This window comes from Elaeis guineensis, chromosome 4 (genome assembly GCF_000442705.2).
Source record: "Elaeis guineensis isolate ETL-2024a chromosome 4, EG11, whole genome shotgun sequence".
NCBI classification, from domain to species: Eukaryota; Viridiplantae; Streptophyta; class Magnoliopsida; order Arecales; family Arecaceae; genus Elaeis; species Elaeis guineensis.
The window spans coordinates 28392255-28414649 of NC_025996.2; the positions used below are offsets into that span (position 1 = coordinate 28392255).

Sequence of the window (22395 nt, forward strand, 5' to 3'; positions counted from 1 at the left end):
CTGTTGTCTGCCCATAAGATGAAAATGGCATAAGCCAAACCCTCCCATGTAGCTTTGATTTAGGCCATCGGTATCATTGTGTCATACAATCACAAATGCCTCCATCAAAGTCAATTGTGAGTGTAAGTTGTGCAACATAACATTAGATTCTTTATTTCTTTGTTTACTAATATTTTTGTGCATTCTTGTTATTGATTGTTGGATGCACTTTGCTTCAGAATAACTTTTATTCATCAGACTTATTACATAAAATGGTCTATTCCTTTTTGTTGAGCTTCAATTTTCATGTTATCATATACAAGTTAAGAGCCAAAGAATTGTTATGTTGGTCTACAGAAAAAAAGAAAAAAATGGGGAAAAAAGTTGTTATATTGGATGGCTTTGGCCTTATTTGGTCACTAGAGCCTTCGGCCAAATTTTGACACAATACAATAGTCTCCATAAAGATGGAACATCCTTGGGTTTCATCTGTGGTTTGTTGACATTCTTTATGGCTGGTGTTAATTAAACATCTCTACCTATCCAAACTGCTTGCAATCTTTCATCTCACATGGCCACAAGGGCAATGCTCAAGGTTCCAAACATGGTTTTGAAAACCGGACCGAACCACGTGGTTCAGGGCGTACTGAGCCGGATCAGCACGGAACCGGGTCGGTTCAGCCCTGATCTTCGGCATCCGACAAGAAAAAAAAGAACCGCTTGCTTTGACCCTGAATGGGACGGTATGCTACTCTACCGAGCCGAACTGTTCAGTTCGACATCATTTTTAAGCTTCTGAGACAGAGAAGAAGTTTCTCTATTTCTCAATCTCTCTCTCCCTTTCTCACTTCCTAACACTGAGAGCGGCAAGAAGACTCCAGGAATACGTGGATTAAAGCCCTGTAAGGTATGTTTCTCCTTCCTATCTCTCTTTCCTCTCTTCCTCCCTTTTTTTTAAAAAAAATTCATGAAAAATGGAAAAATAAGAAAAATTATGTCAATTTTTTTTTGACATGATTTTAATATATGTTATAGATCTATGGATGATCTATATAATGACACTAAAATCATTAATTTTTGTTAAGTATATAATTTTTTAAATTAAAAATATATATTTGGAATAAAAAATTGTTAAAAAAATAATTGAATACCGGTTTGGCCGGCACCGCATCGTATCGTATCGTGTGTCGGTACGGTACCGAATCGGCCAGTGACCGAAATGGTTACCGGTACCGGTTTTCAAAACCTTGGTTCCAAATGATGCAGTGAAATAAAGATGAAGAGTTTTCAAATTACATCGACACCTGAATGTTGTGTTTACTTGGCTAATAGTGAAGCATGATTCTGGCGGCAAACATTGGTTGAAGGCAAATGTTCCTCCTGCTTTAGACTTATTAAGTTTCGGTGAAGCACCATGTCCTAGCTCTGCTCCACAAGATCTGAAAAATGCTTACTTATCTTAATACGTATATTTTAAAATATGTGTGAGGAGGAACTAACTAGTGTCGATGCAGTTGCCTGACTCCATGAAGCACAGCCAAGCTGATCTGTACCTTGAGACTTATCAAGTTCTTGACTTGGAGATGAGCCGCTTACGTGAAATTCAGAGATGGCAAGCATCTGCTGCTTCCAAAGTAAGCATCTTCCTTTCCTTGTTTTATTTAATTTTATGTTGTTATTGATTTCTTTTGTCTGCATATGATCATGAAAGAGCTATATCTCTTCTATATATTAGACTTGACCAAAGTGCTATATATCATGACATTAATAGAAGGTAAATTCCCTTAATTTGCATTTTTGCGGAGGGAGAGGTGGAGGAGATTTGCTTGTGGTCCAGCACCAGTGGCTTTGGTCCTTGAGTTTGGAGAGCCCATTAGCCCTCCAAAAAGCATATCGCATGGCAATGCCTGCATGGTGTGGGTTGTATTTCCCATGGGTACACAGAAGGACACTTATTTTGCCCATTGTTTAAAATAAGAAGAAGAATGAAGTTAAGAAAATGAGAATTTTTCTCCTGAAAAAGTACTAGGTTAGCAACCTGTGGGGTTGATATGTGTTAGCTTGAGATGCAAATACTTGGATAAAATTGTTTTTGTCTGAAGCTGCCCAAACCCTTTTACAATAAACAGGACTCGATTTGAGCCCCTGTCAAAGTCCAGCTGGGCTTGGGACCAGCCTTGCCCAGACAAAAGCCTAAAGTTGCAATTCCTCTTAGTCAAATGCCACATGTCAGCTTTGCTTGGTTTTCAGCAGAGATAACCTAGAAATGTATATATTTTCTTGGCTACATGGTACATTAGTTACGTTATTGCATAGTTTTTTGTAATGCATCTTGATCAGATCATAACATTTAACTCTTTATTGGGCTATCTGATACAGCTGGCGGCTGACATGCAGAGATTTTCTCGGCCCGAACGGCTGATAAATGGACCCACAACAACTCATTTTTGGTTTGTCTTCTCTCTATATGATCATCACTTGCTTTTGAACCTTTGTTAAAGGTTTAGAATGTGTTCCTGAGTAAATCTTTTTTTCTGAAATTTTCTTAGCCAGGAGAAAATTTTGTAATGAAAATTTCTAGAACTAGAAGTTAATGCTTATAAACCAGGAAAATATTTTAATTATCTTTATATACTTCAAAACCTTTATCCTTGGAACACAGTGTAATATCTAATGCTGCTGCTATTCACCTAGAATTTTTGGAATTTTGCTTCTTATTCATTAATATTACTAAATATTTGGAAGTAATATTATGCAAATTGCTTTTTTTTCACTGTTATCACATACCTCAGAAGTCTCATTATGTGCTTAGCTCAAAACTTATTTTCCTTTCTTTGGAAAACATTTTTGAGCCAAAGATGTCAATAATGTTCAGTTGCTGTTCTTTGCATATTGATACACTTTGTTGCTAAGGTGTGTGCACATTAGAAGATACAGACAAGATCCGAAGGTTTAAATTGAAACTATTTATTCACTTTAGTGGTTGCATGATGTCAGATGGTGGGCACCTATTGAGATACTATATACACCTGGGTTTAGGTTGCAGCTACTCATTGCAAGATGATGGATGTAGGAGACCAATGAGATGCAATGTGCACCGACCATTCATGCCAAATCTGTGATTCACATGCAGAAACAGTTAAATTCACAAGGGACATCGTATCTCATCCTGCAACATCATAATTCGTTATCCAACTACTTCGACGTGTAAATAATTGTGACCTAAAGGTCCTAAACCCTTTTTATGGTAATCACAGAGTATTTTGTAGCAATGCATGGTTTCCATGTGAGGCTATTTTGCTTGGAAGGTTATAGCATTTCATAATGCCATTTTTGTAATAAGCAAGGAGTAAGCCCAATTTCACAAATTGCCCTTTTTAAGTTTACATTACTATTTTCTTTTGTTGGGTTAAGAAGGGGTAAAAGGTTACATATCTGTGCGGAAAAGCTGATGACATAAGTGTTCTATTTTTGTTTAGTTTATTGTTTATTTTATTTCTATTTTTGTATTTTGTTGCAAATAATGTTACATATTGCAGACAGTACTCGTTGAGCAACTGTTGGACCATTTTGCTTTTGTATCTCAGGTCTATGTTAAAGTTGCTTGATGTTTTGGTGCAACTCGATCATCTTAAAAATGCTAAGGCAAGCATACCCAATGATTTTTCATGGTATAAGAGGTATGCAGTTGACCAGTTATATAACACTTTATAAAACCTAGTTTTTTTTTTTTTTTAATTTTTTTTTTAATGTGGTAGTCTGCATCACAGATTTGAACATGATCAAGATTATGTCAAATTAGCTGTTTTCTTTGTTGAAAGCCTTATTAGTTGGTGATTCTCATGGGTTGTGTATTTTATTACGAAGAACATGCAAATTATATATTTGGAACAACCCACAAACTTAAGTGACACATGATTTGTAAGGTGAAACATCATATTTTCCTTATCAAAAAAAACATATCATATTTTAGAGAAGATTCTATTGATCATTATTGTTCTGAAATACCTGTGCGTGATTACATTCTTATATTTTCTCTATTAATCTTGGATTGGAATAAATATATTTTATAGTAGAAGATTTCCATATTGCCTTTTTGCAAATGAGACTAATAGTTAAGTTGTCCTTGAACTTTCATATGTATTTACTTCTCCATGACTCCTCTTCAGATTTCTCTTTCCCTTGCAGTGCTTGGATTCTTGTGGAAAATTGGAGTTGGAAAGAGTAGTGACTAGTGACTGACCGACCATTGCATTAAAAGCTTGGATTAGGCTTCAGAGGTGAAGTGGTGGTGAATGGAATAGATTCACCCCACATGCCATGAAGGGTCCAGCCGTCCAGGCACACTTGCATTAATTCATACTGTCACATGCTAGATTTTCTGATTCACAGGTGTCCAGAAGTTCAACTTTCCTAGGAGATGGTAGAAGTTTTTACCTGGTCGTCTTCTAGGAGATAGTCTAATGCAAGGTACGGAATCTCAATACTGAACCTTGTACAGGTGCCATCTTGGTACTATATTGGTACACCTGATACGTGGTTGATTCACTGTACCAATACTTGGTACATCCTCTGTACTGCATGCCGCTTTGATACAGGTATGGTATGGTATGCTTGGTACATGCTGGTATGGACCGGTAATGTATATGATGGCCTAGACTCTGGTGCACATCAATCTTAAAGGCTGCCCCATCCTGATCAGCACATACGGAGTTTTTGTGTCTAGGCTCTTCCGTTATTTTAGGTATTGAGCCAGTTTCCGAGACATCTTGAATCACCTCAGTGGGAGCTTTGATGATGAAGTTCTAATTGAATTATTTAACATGTTGCTAAATCCAGTGATTGTAACTATGGTGTTAGAATGATAGGGATAGCGGTATCCTTTCAGCTTGAGTTAGATGGCTGTTACAATGCTGGCAGCTACAAATTTGCTGCATTTTAGTCCCCAGTTATGCCAAAGAGCCATCTTATGGGAAATCCTTGTAGCTATTAGGTTGTCTGAAGGCACATCCCTCTTAGGTCCATGAATCATCTGGCTAGAAACCTGTAGTTTGGATAGGAAAAGAACCACAATTATTGTTAGTGACTAACAATATCATATTTCCAAGAAAAATATATACAATTGGAAATTTGTTTATTATTTATGTAATTTTCTCCAAATTATTCTCATGAAACTAGGCCATATTTGGCTGGGGTAAGTTGGACTTTGGAATGGGAATAGGAACAAATGACTTCCATTCTAGCCGTTTGGTTGGAGGGAGTCCCATTCCAATTCCTATTCTAGTGGGGAATACCCCAATCTCCTGAAATCTAATCCCTACTCTCCCGTAAGATTCAAATCTCAGGGGATATCCATTTCGATTCCCATTCCGATTCTAATGTGATTTCGGTCGCAAACCAAGCACTCCCTTAATGTTTGTGTGGTCAATAAACAAAATAGTCGTATAAAGTGAGTTGCCTACCTGCACAATTAGTTGTATGCTTTAGCACAAGGAGTTGCTTGTAATCCTCAAGCTCTTTTAAGTAGAGAAATCCACCTTGTATGGTTGATGACTAGGTTCGCTAAACCTGTATCATGATTCGTACTGATCAGCCATTGATATGGTACAATACCCCAGTTTGATACCATACCGACACACTCTATGGTTTGGTGTATCGGTCATCTGATCAGTATGCTATTTTGTTTATTTTTTTCATTTTTTCCTCAATTTTTTTATTTGTACTTAGAAATTTGATCGAGGTTGTTCTCTAATTTGCAATTTTAATCTTGTTTTAATGTCTTTTTGTCATGAAATAGATCCAACCAATGTATTTTTAAGTTAAAACACATACAATACAATAAATTGAATCGATTTTAATGTATTTAAGGTATAAAGTACATACTAGTTAGATGCTGCTTCCTAAGTTGTCAGATCTCACAAGGGCATTTTTAGCACTAGGACACATCAGGATAACCATTGGCTCGATACTACTTCAACCTAGTTACCCCTCTTTCTTTGATTTCTGTGATGCACCACTTGCACCTCCAATGGTGTCGGCATGAGAGCATTTACCCATGCTTCCAACTAATGTTACATTCTAGGTTCTTCTTCCTTGGTGGATCCATTTCTGTAAATTTGTTGAATACACGTCAACATTTTTACATCAATTGATATTTAGGTAATTAATTAATTAAAAATTAGTAAAATTTTATTATAATTAAAAAATTATCAAATTACTTTTGAAAAATAATTATACTACATGTAATATGAATTTCTATAAGTCTCACGCTTAAAAGATTTTAATTAATTTTTTATAATAAATTATTATTTAATTACAAAATATAGAAAAAATTTATGTTGATTTACAATAATTAGAATCTTAATAGGGATGCTACATATATTTTTATCTCAAAATATCATTGTCTAATTATTTTTTAAAAATAGCAAATTTTCACTATAATGCAAAAATCAGTTTTATACTTCAGTAAAGCTTCTAAATTATTCTTACATAATACTAAATTTTTATTTTTTATTATTTAAATTATTTTTATTATTTTTCTCAAAAAATTTGAATAAATTTGATTTTGGATCGATTTAGCACTCTATCAAGGATGCTATATATATTTTTTCTTAGCCAGTTGGCATGCACAAAACACTTGATTTTGCAAGTTTATTAAAATTTTGGCCCATGCCATGATGTGCTTGATCATGTCCAAACTTAAATAGATTACACCAAATTTTGATAGAGAATAGCACACATACCCCTAATCATGCTCCTAATTTTATAGAAATTTTTTGACGATTAATTAATTTTTAATTTAAAAATATATTTTTATTTAAAAATTATAGAGTTAATGAAAAATTATCATTTTGTTGGAATTGTGCAGATCATCTATAGATCTACTGCATATCATGAAATCATACCCAAATCAAAATTTTAGGCATGACCTCCTATTTTTTTATTTTATTGCCGATTTTCAGCCTCTAAATTAAAAAAAACAAGAAATGAGGAAAGGGAGAGGGTCATTACATGTTTTGAGCTTGGATCTAGTTCAAGTCTTGCGAAATCCGATGCTTTCTCCTTGTTTTCAAGATTTTTTTTAAAAAAATAAGAGAAGGCTGAGAAGGCATGGAGTAGCCTTCCTCTCTTATTGAAGTAGAAGGTGATTGGCAGACCAAGGTTGTGCGAACCGCATAGTTTGCCTTGGTACTGCTTCAAATTGCTTGGTTCAAAGTGGTTTGACTCTTGTTCCAAATCGATAGGGTGAGCCATCCCGGTTTGCCATTGGTTCGGTTTGGTACACTCCAAACCGGATGATTTAGGATGGTACAACTAGGGTTGGAAATGGCTCAAGTCGGGCCGACTTCGCATCGAGCTACAGGCTAGGCCCAAAAGAGTTTAGACTGGATTTGAGCTTAAATGTAGAGCCCATTTATTTTCAGGTTGGGCTCGGGCATGTCATTGGCTCGGCTGGAGCATGAACAAGGCCTGAAATAGAGCCCGAATTTAGGCCCCGACCCATTTGTTTTTGCATGCTACTATTTAGAGAGAACGATCGGAAGTGAAAGACAAATTGGAATGGGTTTAGTTGCGAATGATGTATCATGCATCATTTATTTGTGTTACAGGAAAGATCTCAGTTTTTGGCTAGCCCACTTACTTGTGAAGCAATTGTATGAAATATTAAACTTCAATCAGGTTTGGGCCAGATCTATTTTTGGCGCAAATGGGTAAGTTGGGCCGGCTCAGTCGGGCTCGGGTCAAGCCTGGGCTCGGATTCGGGCTTTTGGATTATCCAAAAATTTTTAGGCCTAAGCTTGGTCCGAAGCCCAAAAAAAGGTTTGGGTGGGGCCATGGCCCGGCCCAACCTAGCCCACTTCCAACCCTAGGTACAATGAACCTTGGTTAATGATATTCTAAATACTAGCTCCAATTGTCAAATGCGCTATGGACTTGGCGGTTGAGTGAGGCTAAGTGGTGCCAAAGAATTTTTAAAAATCTTAGTGAAGGGGCTTCTGTAAATCATCTTGTTAGGCCAGAGCAAGATGCATTGAGGTGAGAGCCTCATTGAACTAGAGCGTTGCCTTGGAAAAAAGTTTCTTAATGCTCTTCTGCTAGAGAAGTTTTCAAGGTCTTGTTATGCAAGGATCTGCAATTAGGCAATAAGGCAAAGAAGATGGCATAGTGGAATCAAAAAATGCGAATGTTCAAACTTCAAAATATCTTGAAGAGTTCAACTGATCTGGAATATGAAGACAACTAATTGATGTAAGCATAAGATAGCTAAAGGAATTTTATGTGTGGTTCAGACTTCAGATCTTGGAGGTAGCAAAAATTGGGTGAGCAAACGATCGGAACAATGACTCTTGATGTCAATTGTTGAGAACAAGGTTCAAGTACCAAGCATACTAGTCCCATACCAACCTTAAAGTGGTATAGGGGCCTTGGTATACTTTGGTATTTGTGAACTATGACAAAATCTCCTATCTCTACCAGATTAGGGCACATTGTGAACCACTCGATATTTCTTGATACCATGTGGGATATTTATGATCACCCCATTTATTTTTGGATTACATCAAGTGATGGTGGGAGGTGCAGTGGGAGGCATTGGAGAGCTGTCCGAATAACTTAAGTAATGACTTGTTATAATGACACGAAAGAAAGGCGATTGCCTAGGTAAAGCCTTTATTATGATAAAGGAACAAACAAGAAAGGTAAGAATCAAATCAGTTAGCTAACACAACCATAGATATCTAGCCTATTCTATTATGGTCAGCCTAATGGATCCTTGTTGATCAAGTTTTCTTACATAAGGTTACTTCTCGTGTTATTTTTAGTTTTTTCATATCTTTTCTCTCCACATCCATCCATGTTATCTTTGGTCTTCCCCTCCTTTTCTTGGATTCTTCAATACAAACTAAAGTATCTCTCCATGCTAGAGTCTCTTCAAAGCTTTGTTATACATGCTCATACTATTTCCATTGATCCTCTATCTCTTTGCTCTAAATGTCGACAAATTCTGCCACTGTTCTAGTGTAATTTCTAAATATGTCCTTTCTAGTTTTAACCCATATTCATCTTAATATGCTTATTTCTACTACAAGCAACTTCTTTTTCTAAACCCTCCTTATTGCTTAACATTCTTAGGAATACAACAATGCTAGCCTTATTATTGTCCAATAAATTTTTCTTTAAGTTGCCAAGGTATGTGTGGATTACAGATTACCATAGAAGCACATTCAAACTTCATCCGACATACTCTAATTTCACAATTTAGCATTTAACATTGTTTTAAGTATCATATACATTGGAAACTCTTCTTTAATATTAGAATCTATACATGGGTGCCCCTAAAACTCGATGTATTCCATCTCAGTGACTTGGACTTTCATAATTTCATCATATATGATAATTATAACCCTAAAATAAATAAAAAAAAAAGTTGGCCAAAAATGTGCATATATAGGGTATACTGGAAGTTTACAGCTGTGTCAACTGGTACAAAATGTTGGTATGCTATGTACAATAACCAAGGATAGGTTTAACCCCCTACCTCTATATTTGAATCCTTGGTTGAGAAGACTGAGTCAAATCTTGTCAAGGTGGTACATCTGAACACCAAATTGCAGTCATTTTCATGGTGGGATGAGTGGTAAAAATTTTGCATGCAATATGTTATCTCTTCCTTGTGTAACATGTCAGTCTTAGATGACTAAAATAATGTCTGCATTACTCATTTTTCATAATGCATTAGTGTAATGCAAAAAAAATTCTGAAGCAATGATAATGGTTCTACTGTCTACAGTAATAGCTTTCACCTTCAGGGCCAATATCTGATTAGATGCCTTCTGAAGATTATGTTTGGTTGGCAGTTTGGGCTTCATGCTTCATGAATTTTCATTTGGCATACCTATTGCCTGATCCACCAATTTTTTTTTAGTTATCTGTTCATATGTAATAGCTGAATTCACTAACTATTTTTGAGTTTCAGCCTATTCTGCAGAGTCTAAAGATGATTTTTTTTTTTAAAGAAAAAATTATAAATCTGGTGTACTAATTTGCAGAACATTCACACAAGTAAGTGCTCGGTGGCAGGACACTGATTCAATGAGAGAGGAGTTAGATGATCTGCAGGTCACTCAGTTCTACATTTGACATTTCCTTTTTTTCCCTGATGTGTCTTATGATGTTAATGTTGTAGGATCTTTTATGTCAGTTGAGCTAATAACTTCTGCAGTTGCACCACTTATTTTAATTGGATGATTTTCATTGTTCCTTTAGACTACAACATCACCATTGTCATTACATCTATGGAATTCATTGTTCATGCTCTTGTCATTTGCAGATTTTTTTAAGCACAAGATGGGCTATTTTGCTGAACTTACATGCAGAGATGTTCCGCACGAACACGTATCCTATCTCTTAAAAATCTTCAGTTGCAGTGCTGACAACTGTTAATGGAAGATCAAGTGGCTGGCAATGGTTTTTAGCTTAATTCATTTTGCTTCAAAATAGCATTACTATGCTAACGACGTAAAATATGTAACATAGCAAGCTGAAAGGAATATGATGTTTTTCAAATTTAAACTTCAAGCTGATAAAGAATAGCATGCAGAACAACCTAGAATTCTTGTGACATGTCTTGGGAAAGCCATCATGGTATCTTTTGGCATTTGAGAAGGGTATGCTATTTCAGGACAACTAGTTGATAAGTATCACTTGTAAAATCTGCTTAAAATAATGTGTTTTCTGCGATTTAGAGATTTACTCTTTCATTATACGTGATAAATGCATGTGTTCTTACAAATATTCAATTTAGTAGAAATAAGGGTGAAATTGGGTCAAATAGATCTGTATAGCATCCATTCATGATCTTCATCTGACCCAATCATGAGATAAGAGTCACCCTACATGGCTTAAGACTTTAATCCGAGTGGATCTGATACATACGTACATACGTACGTACGTATGTATGTATATATTCCAAATATTAAGCCCTTAAAAGTAGGACTTGACCTGAGATGGACTGAAAAGTGAAGCAACCAAGATGCAGATCCAAAAAGTGATGGGTCTGATCTGGGCCTGAATCGTGGTCTCAAACCCTGTTTGAGCTTTATATGTGGGTCAAGTTTGACCCAGATGGGGCCTGACCCATTTGGCTTCACCATCAATCTCTAGGACACACATCTACTCTTACATAAGCTTTTAGTTTGTGATTCTATTTCTAGAAAGCACACTAAATTTCATTTTTTAAGTCCAAAAAAATGGCCAAAAATAGAGATTATACCAAAATGTGTGGATCTTTTTATGGAGACTATACCATGGTATTATGTTGCTCTATCCTATTCAAAGTGAGTCTTGAACACATACTGGGAGTCTTTCTTTCATCATTTTAAGTTAGTTTATTGGCCTTCATAGTTTTGTTAGCTTTACCAGCAGAACTGCTTGGATATATTTTGGTCAGGAGTTTCATGTTGAGTGATGTGACATTTGTGACGTTCTTCATGTCAAATTTGAGGTCCTTGACTCAAGTATAGTGTAGAAGACATTCTGCAAGTCCTCATTGTTTTTTGTGTTGAATCTTTGGAACTAGACTTTGCACTCCTATTTCCAGAGCGCCACACTCTACTTCGTGTCTTGCCTGTTCTTGTTGTTTTGGCGACTTCATCAGAGAAAGATAGCGAATCACTATATAAGAGGGTGAAAATCAACCGCCTTCTTAACATCTTTAAGGTTTGATATTTTGTATTTCTTTCTGCTGATTAACATATTTACATTCTACAGTACATATGTATGACTCATGGTAGATGAGCGCTTAATTAACTTGTGGCATGCATAGTACATATTTAATGTATTCTAATCTATGCACTGCTCATTGATCTGTTTTTGCAGAATGATATTGTTATTCCTGCATTTCCAGATCTTCATCTTTCACCTGCTGCAATGTTAAAGGAACTGTCAATGTACTTTCCAAGTTTTTCTGGTCAAACTCGTCTTCTTTCTCTTCCTGCACCACATGAAATTCCCTCTCGTGAGCTACAAGAATATCCTACTTGTCCTGAATTATATTATTTAACTTGTACTTTTTTTTAAATTTTGTTATAGAGCTCAAAATGTATTCCATTTACTGATGCAGGCAATTTTTCCTTCATTTGGTTAATACCAGCAGAAAAGCTCAATTGGTAAGGTCAGATGTGGTCATGTGTAATGAAAACTGGGCCCAATCTGTATAAGGATGTGGCCTTCAGTTCATAGGAAGGTTCTGAAAATGGGAAGGAAATTTCATGAACGTTTTATTTGGAAGGCCTTGTTTGACTAAGTACTGGTCCTCGGTAGGAAAGTGATTACATATGACTATAGTCAGATTGATGAAATAATGTATTTTGGTGTCAAATTTTCTATTAAACTGTGGTGTTGCTATTTTCTTTGCTAATCAAACTAAAGTAGATAGTTTTTTGAATTGGAGGAATGTAATGATCCAGGACTCGACTCAAAAAGGCTAGCCAATGTTATTTCAGTTCCTTGGTCTTGCATACATATCCAAAATCTACCTAGTACATAGTATATTTGGGACTAAAAACATGCCCACATAGGTCCTCACATACTCCTCCAATTTAAGTCTTGGCGTCTTTGCTAGGCTAAGGGTCTAAATCCAATCAACTTTAATTACGAAAAGGTCCAATCACATGTGGCATGATTTGTACATGGTCAATTCCAAATGGTCTTGTGCTGCAGTCTCTCTTAATCTGCATTGGCTGTGGGCCGAGTTTTCTCTGATACCATTTGTAACGATCTAGGACCTCACCTATAAAAGCTAGCTGGGAGCTATAACTTGGGTTGCTTGGCCCTGTAAAAGTTTCCGAGATCTATCCAGTCTACATCCAATGTGGGATTAAACACATGCCCGCACGGGTCCTCCCAAGGTTGTCATGCGGTAAAGCAGAGCCTGTTAGTTTTCTGATTTCATTGGATGATGCAATTCTAATCTTTATGATATCTAGGAAGGCCTGCAATCAGATTCTCTTTAGACATTCTGATTTGTAAAGATATTTCATTGATTTTTTCATTGCTGAGCTAAACAATAACATAATGAGGTGTATAGCAGGAATATGTGGCATGTGAACTTTATGTTATTGTATAACATAACAATCACTAAGATTGAAGAACTTCTGCTTTGATGGTTTTCCTGAAAGCTTGTATGGTATTCAATTTCCAACTTTCAAGCTTGTTTGATGAAGCATGTTATGAAAGAATCAGTGTGGTTGGCAAACAATGGTCAACAATATGTAACATTGGAGGCTTATGCAAGAAATAAATTTTGATTGGTCTAGAGGCCTTTCTTGCATAAAATGGTAAAGGTATGAAAATTTCATCATCAAATTGGAGACACGAAAAACTAGTGACAGATGTTTTTAAGAACTGAACTAAGAAAAGTGCCTGGTAAGCTTTATAATGCAGGGGATGAAATGCTGAAAGAATAGCTCCTGTTACTTTAAGTTGGGAAACAATGGTATTCTGATGATAAATTCAAGCGTTACACATACTCTTAGGTCTAATTTCATGTGGAAGATATAATTTTGTATGTCTGTATCTTATCTAAGATTTTCTATACCGGTATCGGTGGCCGGATCGGCCGACCGGCGGTACGATACGGCACGCCTTCGTTTCGAACCGAGGCGAACCGACGAAGGAAATCGGGAAAGAAAAAGAGAGAAAGAGAGAGAAATAGAGAGAGAGAGGGAAGGAGAAAGAAAGAGAGGGAGGGGAATCCGTCGGAGGCCCTTCGGCGGACAGCCGTGGCCGTCGGGCGGCGGAACGGCCTCCCGCGGCTCCGCGCAGGGAACAGGGGCGATCCGCCCCTGTTTCTCAATTTTTTTTTTAAAAAGCTTTTTCAAAATGAAGTCGGCAAGTGGTTTGCCGACTTAATTAAGTGAAGTCGGCAAACCACTTGCCGACTTCGTTTTGAAAAATCTTTTTTTAAAAAAAAAAATCCAAGAAATAGGGGCGATCCGCCCCTGTTCCCCGCGTGGAGCCGCGGGAGGCCGTTCCGCCGCGCGACGGCCACGGCTGCCCGCCGGAGGGCCTCCGGCGGCCCCTCCGACGGATCCCCTTCCTTCTTTTTCTTCCTTCCTCCCTCTCTCTCTATTTCTCTCTCTTCCTCTCTTTTTCTTCCCGATAACGGCGTGTACCGTTTTGCATGCCGGAACCGTCTCGGTTTCCCATCGGGACAGTTCGGCACGCCCCATATCGGGCGGTTCGGCCCGGTATGGCAAACCCTGATCTTATCCTTTTTGGAGATCAAAATCTGTGTAATAAAAGTTGTATGCTGTTAAATCAATTATACTGCAGTGAATTGAGATGGAGTGGGACATGTTTTAAAATTGGGTTGGTCTAGAGATTTTTCAAGCAAGAAAATAGGAATAAGGTAATGGGTTGAAAAGTAAACTCTTAGAAAATAGATGACCACTGGACTTGTTATACAAACTCTTTAATATAGTTATACACTTGTACTATTATTTTTTTGTGTTTGTATGTTAAGTGCATTTTTATATTGAGATTTTAAGTTTTGGTGCAAATCAAAATATTTCATCCAAAATGGAGTAGTTAGCTATCTGAAACAGTATGAATTTCAGGAATTTCTTTGTGTTTGCTTGGAATGATTTGATTTTTGTCAAAATAGCTGTATTAAAGGTTCATTGCCTAGTTACATGTTTTTTCTTCTTTGAAATTGAGGTGGGGGTCATGCATGATAGATCAGGATTTTATAAAGAAATTTCTAGTTTAGGCTTTTAGAAAGATTTTTTATAATATGAAACTTAGTTATTGCAGGTTTTTGGAAGTAGTTGGAGGCATGATTTTCAGAACCGTCCCGAATCAAGTGGTTCGGGGCGTGCCGAACTGGACCAGTGGGGAACCGAGATGGTTTCGATAGCGAAAATGGCACACGTCGGTGCCAGGAAGAAAGAGAGAGAAACAGAGGAAGAGAGAGAGAGAGGAGGAGAGGGAGAGGCCATTAGAGGCTGGCGATAGCCCTCTGTGGCTACTGGAGGGCCGTGGAAGCCTCCGTGGCTTGGTTCATCTGATAGGGCTGCAGCAACGAGCGAGAAAACGAGAGAGAGAGGGGAAGGCCGCTAGAGACAGGAGGATGGGATGGCGGAGGGGCCGTCGGAGATCTCCAGGTGGCCGTCATGGCCACCAGATGGCGGAAGCGGCGCGGGCGGAGTCATGGCCGCGGAATAGGGGATGGCTATCGGATGGCGGAAGCGGCGTGGGCGGAGTCATGGCCGTGGAACAGGGGCAGTCGTCCCTGTTCATGCGTCGGCCCTTTTTTAAAAAGAAAGATGAACAGTGAAGCCGATACTTGGTTTGCTGGCTTCACTTTTTTAAAAAAATTTAAAAATAGTGAAGTCGGCAATCGGTTGCCAAGGGCCCGTGCAGCCCTTAGGTGGTCACTGGCGGCGTCTCTGCCGCCTCAACCTCCTTCCCTCCCCTCCTCTCTCTCTCTTCCTCTCTTTTCCTTTCTTTCTCTCTTTTCCTCCTCCCGGTTCGTCCCTTCCTTCATCGGTTCACGCCGGTCTAGTCTAGTACGGGGTCGCGCCGGACCATGCCGCCGGCCGGCCAGAACGGCCACCAGTATCGGTATTCAAAATCTTTGTTGGAAGCATTATTTTTTAAACTTTTATAAGCAATTTATGAATCTACTACTTAGAGAATTACTTTATTGTCGAAATAATAGAATAAATGTTTGATGTTCTAATTTCCTTTAAAATATTGTGAGTAATATGAATTTCTTATGTTTTCACAAGCATACAAGAAGCAAGATGTAGTTAAACCTCATGAAATCTCCAACTTTGGTAAACAAGTTTCTATACAGTTAAGAAATTTGACCGTTAAATACTTAAATTTACTTTCTTTTTAGGGGAAAAATGAAAGTTTCTTAAATTTTAACATGATTACAAACATATATTTTGTTTTGAAGTAAGTTGGAACAACTATTAATTGTTTTTTTTTTTTTCAATGTTTATTCTTATTAACAGTTGACTCTTCTGTGATCATGACATTATAAGGTTAGAGCTGATGCTGGATATGATACTTGTTACATCAATGGTCCTTACCTTATGGTCATTCTTACCTGTTACCACTTGTAGTCAGTATTCTTCTACTTTCACAATTGTTTCTTGAGTTGATGTCATAATCAATGGAGTCTACAGTAAGATACCTCAATTATCATATATGCATTATATTATACTCAAAAATAAGTTATACTGAAAATGATGTCTATTATTTGTTCTATCTTTTACTGTTTACTACCTTTTGTCCACCATTCTCTTTTTCCTTCATCATTTAACTATTTTCTAATTTTTCTTCAAAATAAAATTATTTATGTAAGTTGGATTAAATCCAAAAGATACAATTGGATCCAACAAAATCTAAACCACCAAAATATCCCTTGGATCAGAGCCATAATTAAATCAAATTATGAAAGCTTGCTTTAAGTGAGGAATCAAGGTTAATAAATATAACATCTGCTATACTAACTCATGCAAGGCTCCTTCCCCATATTTGATGTTTCTCATCTTCTATGGTGTTCACAAAGACTTACATGGCATCGAAGCCTAACATGCTTAATCTTACCTTTGTTCTCATTGATCTTACCTTTGATCTCATTTGATATTTCTCATTCTCCGACACATTCCTTGACTCTATTGTTTTGAGTTTAGTTGGTAATGCTGATTTTTGGATATTGACATAGAATGTTGATAGTTAAACTTCGACATTGTAAACGCCAAGTTACTTGTGCATTGTTTATTTGGATTTGGAGATCTTATTAGACCAATAAGATCTTTTGGCAGGTCCTCCTTCAGAAGATATGGCGAAACCTAGTAGTGATTAAGAGAGATTGAGTGGCTAGAGGACCAATTAATGCAAGTTTTTAGGGATGATAAACACCTTTCCAAGGTGATCTACCATGTCCCTGAAAACTAGGGATAACTTGCTCCTCCAACGATCCTGATCTCTTTCCACCACCTAGCTTCCGCCATACTTTAAGCAAAAGAGCTCTGCTAAAAGATCTTATTGGAGTGATAAGATCTTCCAGCATCCAAACAAGATCATAGTTTGAAACAAGGGTTTAAGTACCAGGCCTTTCCTAATTCGCATCTCGGATGGGATGGTACTGGGACAGGACAGTTTGGTTGGGACATATTGAAACAGCCAATAGTCAACATGAAAAAAGAAGAGCCCATCCTGATTTATTTGGAGTATTTGAATGCACCAGACTGGGATGGTTGGAGCTTGGGGCATCTCGGTTTAAGAGGGAATTGGCATCTCACAAGTGTCCTAGTCCTTGTCTCCTATAAAAATTATGTGGCATCGACAGTACCGTCCTATTCCAGCTAGCCCAATCGAAAAGAGAACAAGTGTCTTGGAGGTGCCCCATGCCTGGGTTCTTGTTGAAATCATACAGTATTGATAGCTCCATCCTTTCTGGTAGGACTTAAATCCATGGATCACAACATTTAGATAGCAAATATACATTCTAGGCTAGAATATTTGACAATATGTCCCCATATATAACATAGCCCTACTATATTGTTGGAGAGATATTTTGTGCCAAAAAAAAGTGCATTATTCCATTATACTATTTAACTCATGATGAAATTTTTTTTGTAATTAATTTAATACTACATTGACGAGTCAATGCATTATTTGTATTATAGAATAGATCATATACACATAGTATATAAATGTGTATATGCATGCATCCGTGCACATGAATTTATGAAGGGTTAGAAAGTGAAGGAGCAAGCATTTACTCTCCTTTTGGTAGGATTGAGGCATTAATCTCTATAGTACAAAAAATCAATGTTAGGAATTTTATCTCAAGGATCCATACCATTGATTATGATCTGCAACATACAAATTACCTAGAAACTAGATATTTATGTTTTACAGGTCATTTACCTATGCATCAAGTGGTCCAAATTTAAACAGATTGGTGGCTTGATATAGTGCTTTGATACGACAAATAGCATAGAAACTCTCAAACCAATTGAATTTTCTTTCTTATATATTTTAAGAGGTGTGCATACTCTAGGATAGAGGTGCTAACTTTGGTTCATGATGGCTATTCTGTATTGTGCTAGTGCCATGCTATCCTATTGCATGTGTCAGCCATGTACAATGCAATGGCACATAGTCATGGTATGCCGAACCAATCGGTTCAGGGCATGCTGAATTGAACTAGTCGGGGACTGGCATGGTTTAGACTTCAGACTATTGAAACAAGACAGGACCAGTTTGCTTAAACCTCTCCTCAGCTGTTAAACTGCCTATGGCCCGCTCATGTTGGTTTCCTCCCCGCCGGCTCAGGATGATCAATGTCCACATTCTGCTAAGTCCTCTCTCTCTCTCTCGCTTGGCTTAGGGTTAGGGTTTCCCTTGCTCTCCCCTTTCTGCCCTCCCTCCCTTTCCCTCACCCTCCCTCTCTCTTCTCTCTCTCGCTTGTGTTAGGGTTAGGGCTTCCCTCTCCCCTCCCCATTCCTCACTCCTCCCTCTTCTCCTTTCTTTTTGGCTCTTCCTATGTTGGTACACCTCAGAATGGCACGGTACAGATCTATAGCATGCTGAATCGGTCGCTAGCCAATATGCCCTCCAATACCAATTCGGTGAACCTTGGCATATATGATGTTGGTAGGTGATGGGTCACCCAATTTAATATAATAGCCTATTGTTACTTTTCATTTTGTGTCCACTTGGTGCATATTTAAATGGCCTCCGAAGCATATGATTTTTGATTTATAGGTATTTTCAAGGTTCGCAAAACCTGTATTGGGTACCACGCCTGTACCTTGCCAGTTTGGTATGGTATGGTGCCGTTAGTATAGTACGATACGCACCTCATATTGACACTACCTTGCTGCACTGTTTTTTTCACTTCCAGTATGGTACCACCTGAACCTGAAACTAGGCAGTATGGGGCAGTTGCAATCTGTTCAGACTGGTTTGGCTCATATGCTAAACTAAATCTTGGAATTATCCTGGTTCCATACTGGTACAGTACCATATGCCTTAGTATGTTTTGACGGACTTTGCAGTTTGCATATTTTAGATGTTGTAGTCATCATGAATTGCATGGATCATTGATTTTGAAAGCTTATTTTTGATCTTGCACTGATAGGATTAAGGCCTTAGTCGATGTGGGAGTGAATTCTCTATGTCTGTGAGTATATGTGTAATTATACACATGGGTGTATGTATTTGTCTAACTTTGTGTATAAGTGTACGTATGTGGCTTAAGATATATAAGGTTCGATTTGAGGTCAGGTTTTGGAGCACTTCGCTCCATAAGTTGTAAATAATTGATTGTAGGTTTATCACCCAAAGTTAAGTGCATTGGTAACTATATTCGTATATCTTTGGTTTCGGCTTGAAGTCACTCTTTGAATTTGAGGTATTGCCTTTATATATTTTAATAATTAAAAGATCAAATGTAGCTTATCTGCTCAGTCGCTTATCAACAATCCTCATCTGATATCCTTAATTTAATTTGTCACCAGTTTCTTTAAGGCAATATTTGAAATCATCAATTTTGTGGTATGAGAATGTTTACCTCCAATGGATTTCCTTGCTCTAAATGCCTTAACCAATCCACTTATCAGCGGCATTATTTGATTGTGAACCATATTGGAACTATTCGTGCGGAGCATGATGACTTCTCTATTCGCTTTGCTTCAGCCATGAATCAGGTGCTCATTTTTATCTTTTTAACCCAGTAAGAAGGGCTGCTTTGCCACATAAGTTTTAATGCCTATTAATTTTTTATGCTTCTGCTTCTGTTGTTGCATTCTTCTAAACATAAAATTGTGTCGTCAGATGCTTTTTGTACAGCAATACTTGGTTATCTACATTGATACACATTTTACAAAATCTACCTTAGGAGTGTGCTACTGATTCCATTAACTTCTGATAGTTGGATCTGAAGAAAAGCATTTGCTATTAATATCTTGTTTGATGATGGTAAACATGGACAATTTGTGCAACTCTGGCGACAATATCCAATACAAATTTAAAAAGTTTTATATGCATTGCTGTAATGAATTGATTTAGCTGTATCTAATTGCTGTCATGCCTTCTCATTGATTTCTTTCCACCAGATTGTAATACTGAAGTCATCAGATGGTGCAGATATTGAGTGGTCTAGGGAAGTCAAAGGAAACATGTATGACCTGGTTGTTGAAGGTTTTCAGCTTCTTAGTAGATGGACAGGCCGGGTTTGGGAACAGTGTGCTTGGAAATTTTCTCGTCCATGTAAAGAACCAGCTTCTCTGGATTTCCACGACAATGCTACAACGTTTTTCGATTATGAAAAGGTTTCCTTTACTTCACCCTGTCAATTTGTTTACCAAATATAATATGCAGTTGGTTGCCTGATAACCCTTTGGTCCTATAATGATTGCTTTATCACATGGATTCTTCATGTTATCTTGTTATACCATCACCATGTTTTCTATGGTAATAGCTGTTTACTGTCCAGATTCTTGACATGGTGATAAAACTTTTTTTTTGTATTATTATTTTTAGTTGGTGGGCAGTGTTTAGTTTTCATAAAAGAGTCTTTTAGCCACCATATATCCATATTCATGCATGAATTCTCCATGTCTAATTCATTTTCCCATGTTTTCCATCCATTGCTTTGTTGGCTGACTGCAACCTCTAATGGTATACCTCACTAATTGTTTAGTTATACTTTAGTGTTGGCATGATTGGCATTATATTTTTGTTTATGATAATTTTTGCTTGTTGAACTAGGGACATGCTATTTGCATTTTGTCACTGAGTTGCTGAATAAATCTCCTGGATTTACATGAGTCATGAGTGGTTTTTCTTTTTTCCATTTAGGTAGGACTCATACTTTTTGTTGAATCTCTGCATCAGTTCAGTACCTTTTTGGTACTAAGCAGCTTTACTTTCTGTCTTCTGGCAACTTGTCTTGTTTTTTGTGGTTTCAGAAACTAGTTTGTTACTTGTTAATGATTTAACTATTAGAGGGGTGTTATCCCTCCTTTTCTGTGGAATAAGCATTTTCTTTATGGAGGTTATTCTTGAGCTTATTGTCGACCAAAGAATTATCACTTCAGGTTCTAAAAGTAGAAAATTACATGATGTTATTTGACTTTTGCAGCCTACTCATTTTCAAGATATTCCTTTTCCACGTTAAGCATAATAATATGTTGGCTATTGAGGAGGCACTTTTACTAGTTTTCAAAACTTAATAATGACAAAGGATATAATATTATATACATATAAATATCATAGTTTTTTTTTTCTTTAACATCTTAAATTAACAACCTAGGATCTCACCTGAAAGGGCTAGCTAGAAGGTACTATTTCAGTTCTTTGGCCTTCTATAAGTACTGAAAATCATCACAAATACGATTGATGTGGGACTAAATAGATGCCTGCACAAGTCTTCACATACTCTCTTCTCCTCGTTTGAGCCTTGATGTCCTTGCCGGGTGAAGGGTTCATATTCGATCATGTCCAGTCACAAATACTACAATTAGCTTGTGGTCAGGTCAGCCTATTTGGTATCCCCACTTGGCTAGAACATATAGTTACTAAAGCTTAATTTTATTCTTGGTCTTATTGTTTATCAGCCCCTTCTTGGTCCTATTTGGCAATGGTAGCACTTGGTGGTCTTGTTTGCCTACTCTTTAAAGACATGGCTGCTGTTCATATGGTAAGCTATTTTTTCTTAGTCCTCACACCATTGACTACATGGTCATATTAGGCATTTACTCAATGCTCAAAGCATGATTTTACTGTTTATATCTTTCTGCTTGACCATTAGGTCTTTTTGTTGATTGGGCTAATGGCTTACCCGAGAAAATCTTATTATATAGTTAGGCAAGTTTTTACTCCATGAAAATCAAATATGCATAGCAAGGTTTGCTGTATCAGTACCGGCTACTTTACTAATACCTTACCAATATAGTACGATGATGGTACAATATGCACACCATACGAAATAGAGTTGGAGGCTTTTTTCTCTTGCCTAGCCAGGGTATTACTTGAACTAGGTGGTATGGGTCGGTACAACATGGAACTAGGCGGCACGAGCAGTTCCACTCAGTTCGAACCAGTTTGACTCTTAGTCTTACCGAACCTCAATACCCTACTAGTACCTTATTCACGTGACATGGTAGCCCCTATATGGGCCTGTATGGGTCAATCATTGAAGCTTGATTCATAGAGCTATTTGAATAATATATGCAGGAAAGGCTTGAGTGAAATCTGGATTAGAGTGCATTGGATGTTGTCCTAAATACTATCTGTTGATCTTCTATGACCATAGGATGACCAAACCTCTTTAGCGATCCTTTATGGTGCGTGATAACAGGGAAGTAAACAAGCTTTTCTTTTTATGGG

At 37.4% G+C, this 22395-nt stretch overlaps 1 protein-coding gene across 1 annotated transcript in view; it reads left to right on the top strand.

Moving 5' to 3' along the window:
- Positions 1-22395, top strand: part of LOC105043128 (protein PIR) — a 134552-nt gene that overhangs the window by 18967 nt on the left and 93190 nt on the right. The window contains exons 5-13 of the mRNA XM_010920544.4: positions 1494-1613; positions 2359-2429; positions 3567-3659; positions 10029-10098; positions 10310-10374; positions 11502-11697; positions 11857-12008; positions 19619-19712; positions 20121-20336. Coding sequence (XP_010918846.1) covers positions 1494-1613; positions 2359-2429; positions 3567-3659; positions 10029-10098; positions 10310-10374; positions 11502-11697; positions 11857-12008; positions 19619-19712; positions 20121-20336 — 1077 coding nt within the window. The remainder of the gene's footprint in view (positions 1-1493; positions 1614-2358; positions 2430-3566; positions 3660-10028; positions 10099-10309; positions 10375-11501; positions 11698-11856; positions 12009-19618; positions 19713-20120; positions 20337-22395) is intronic.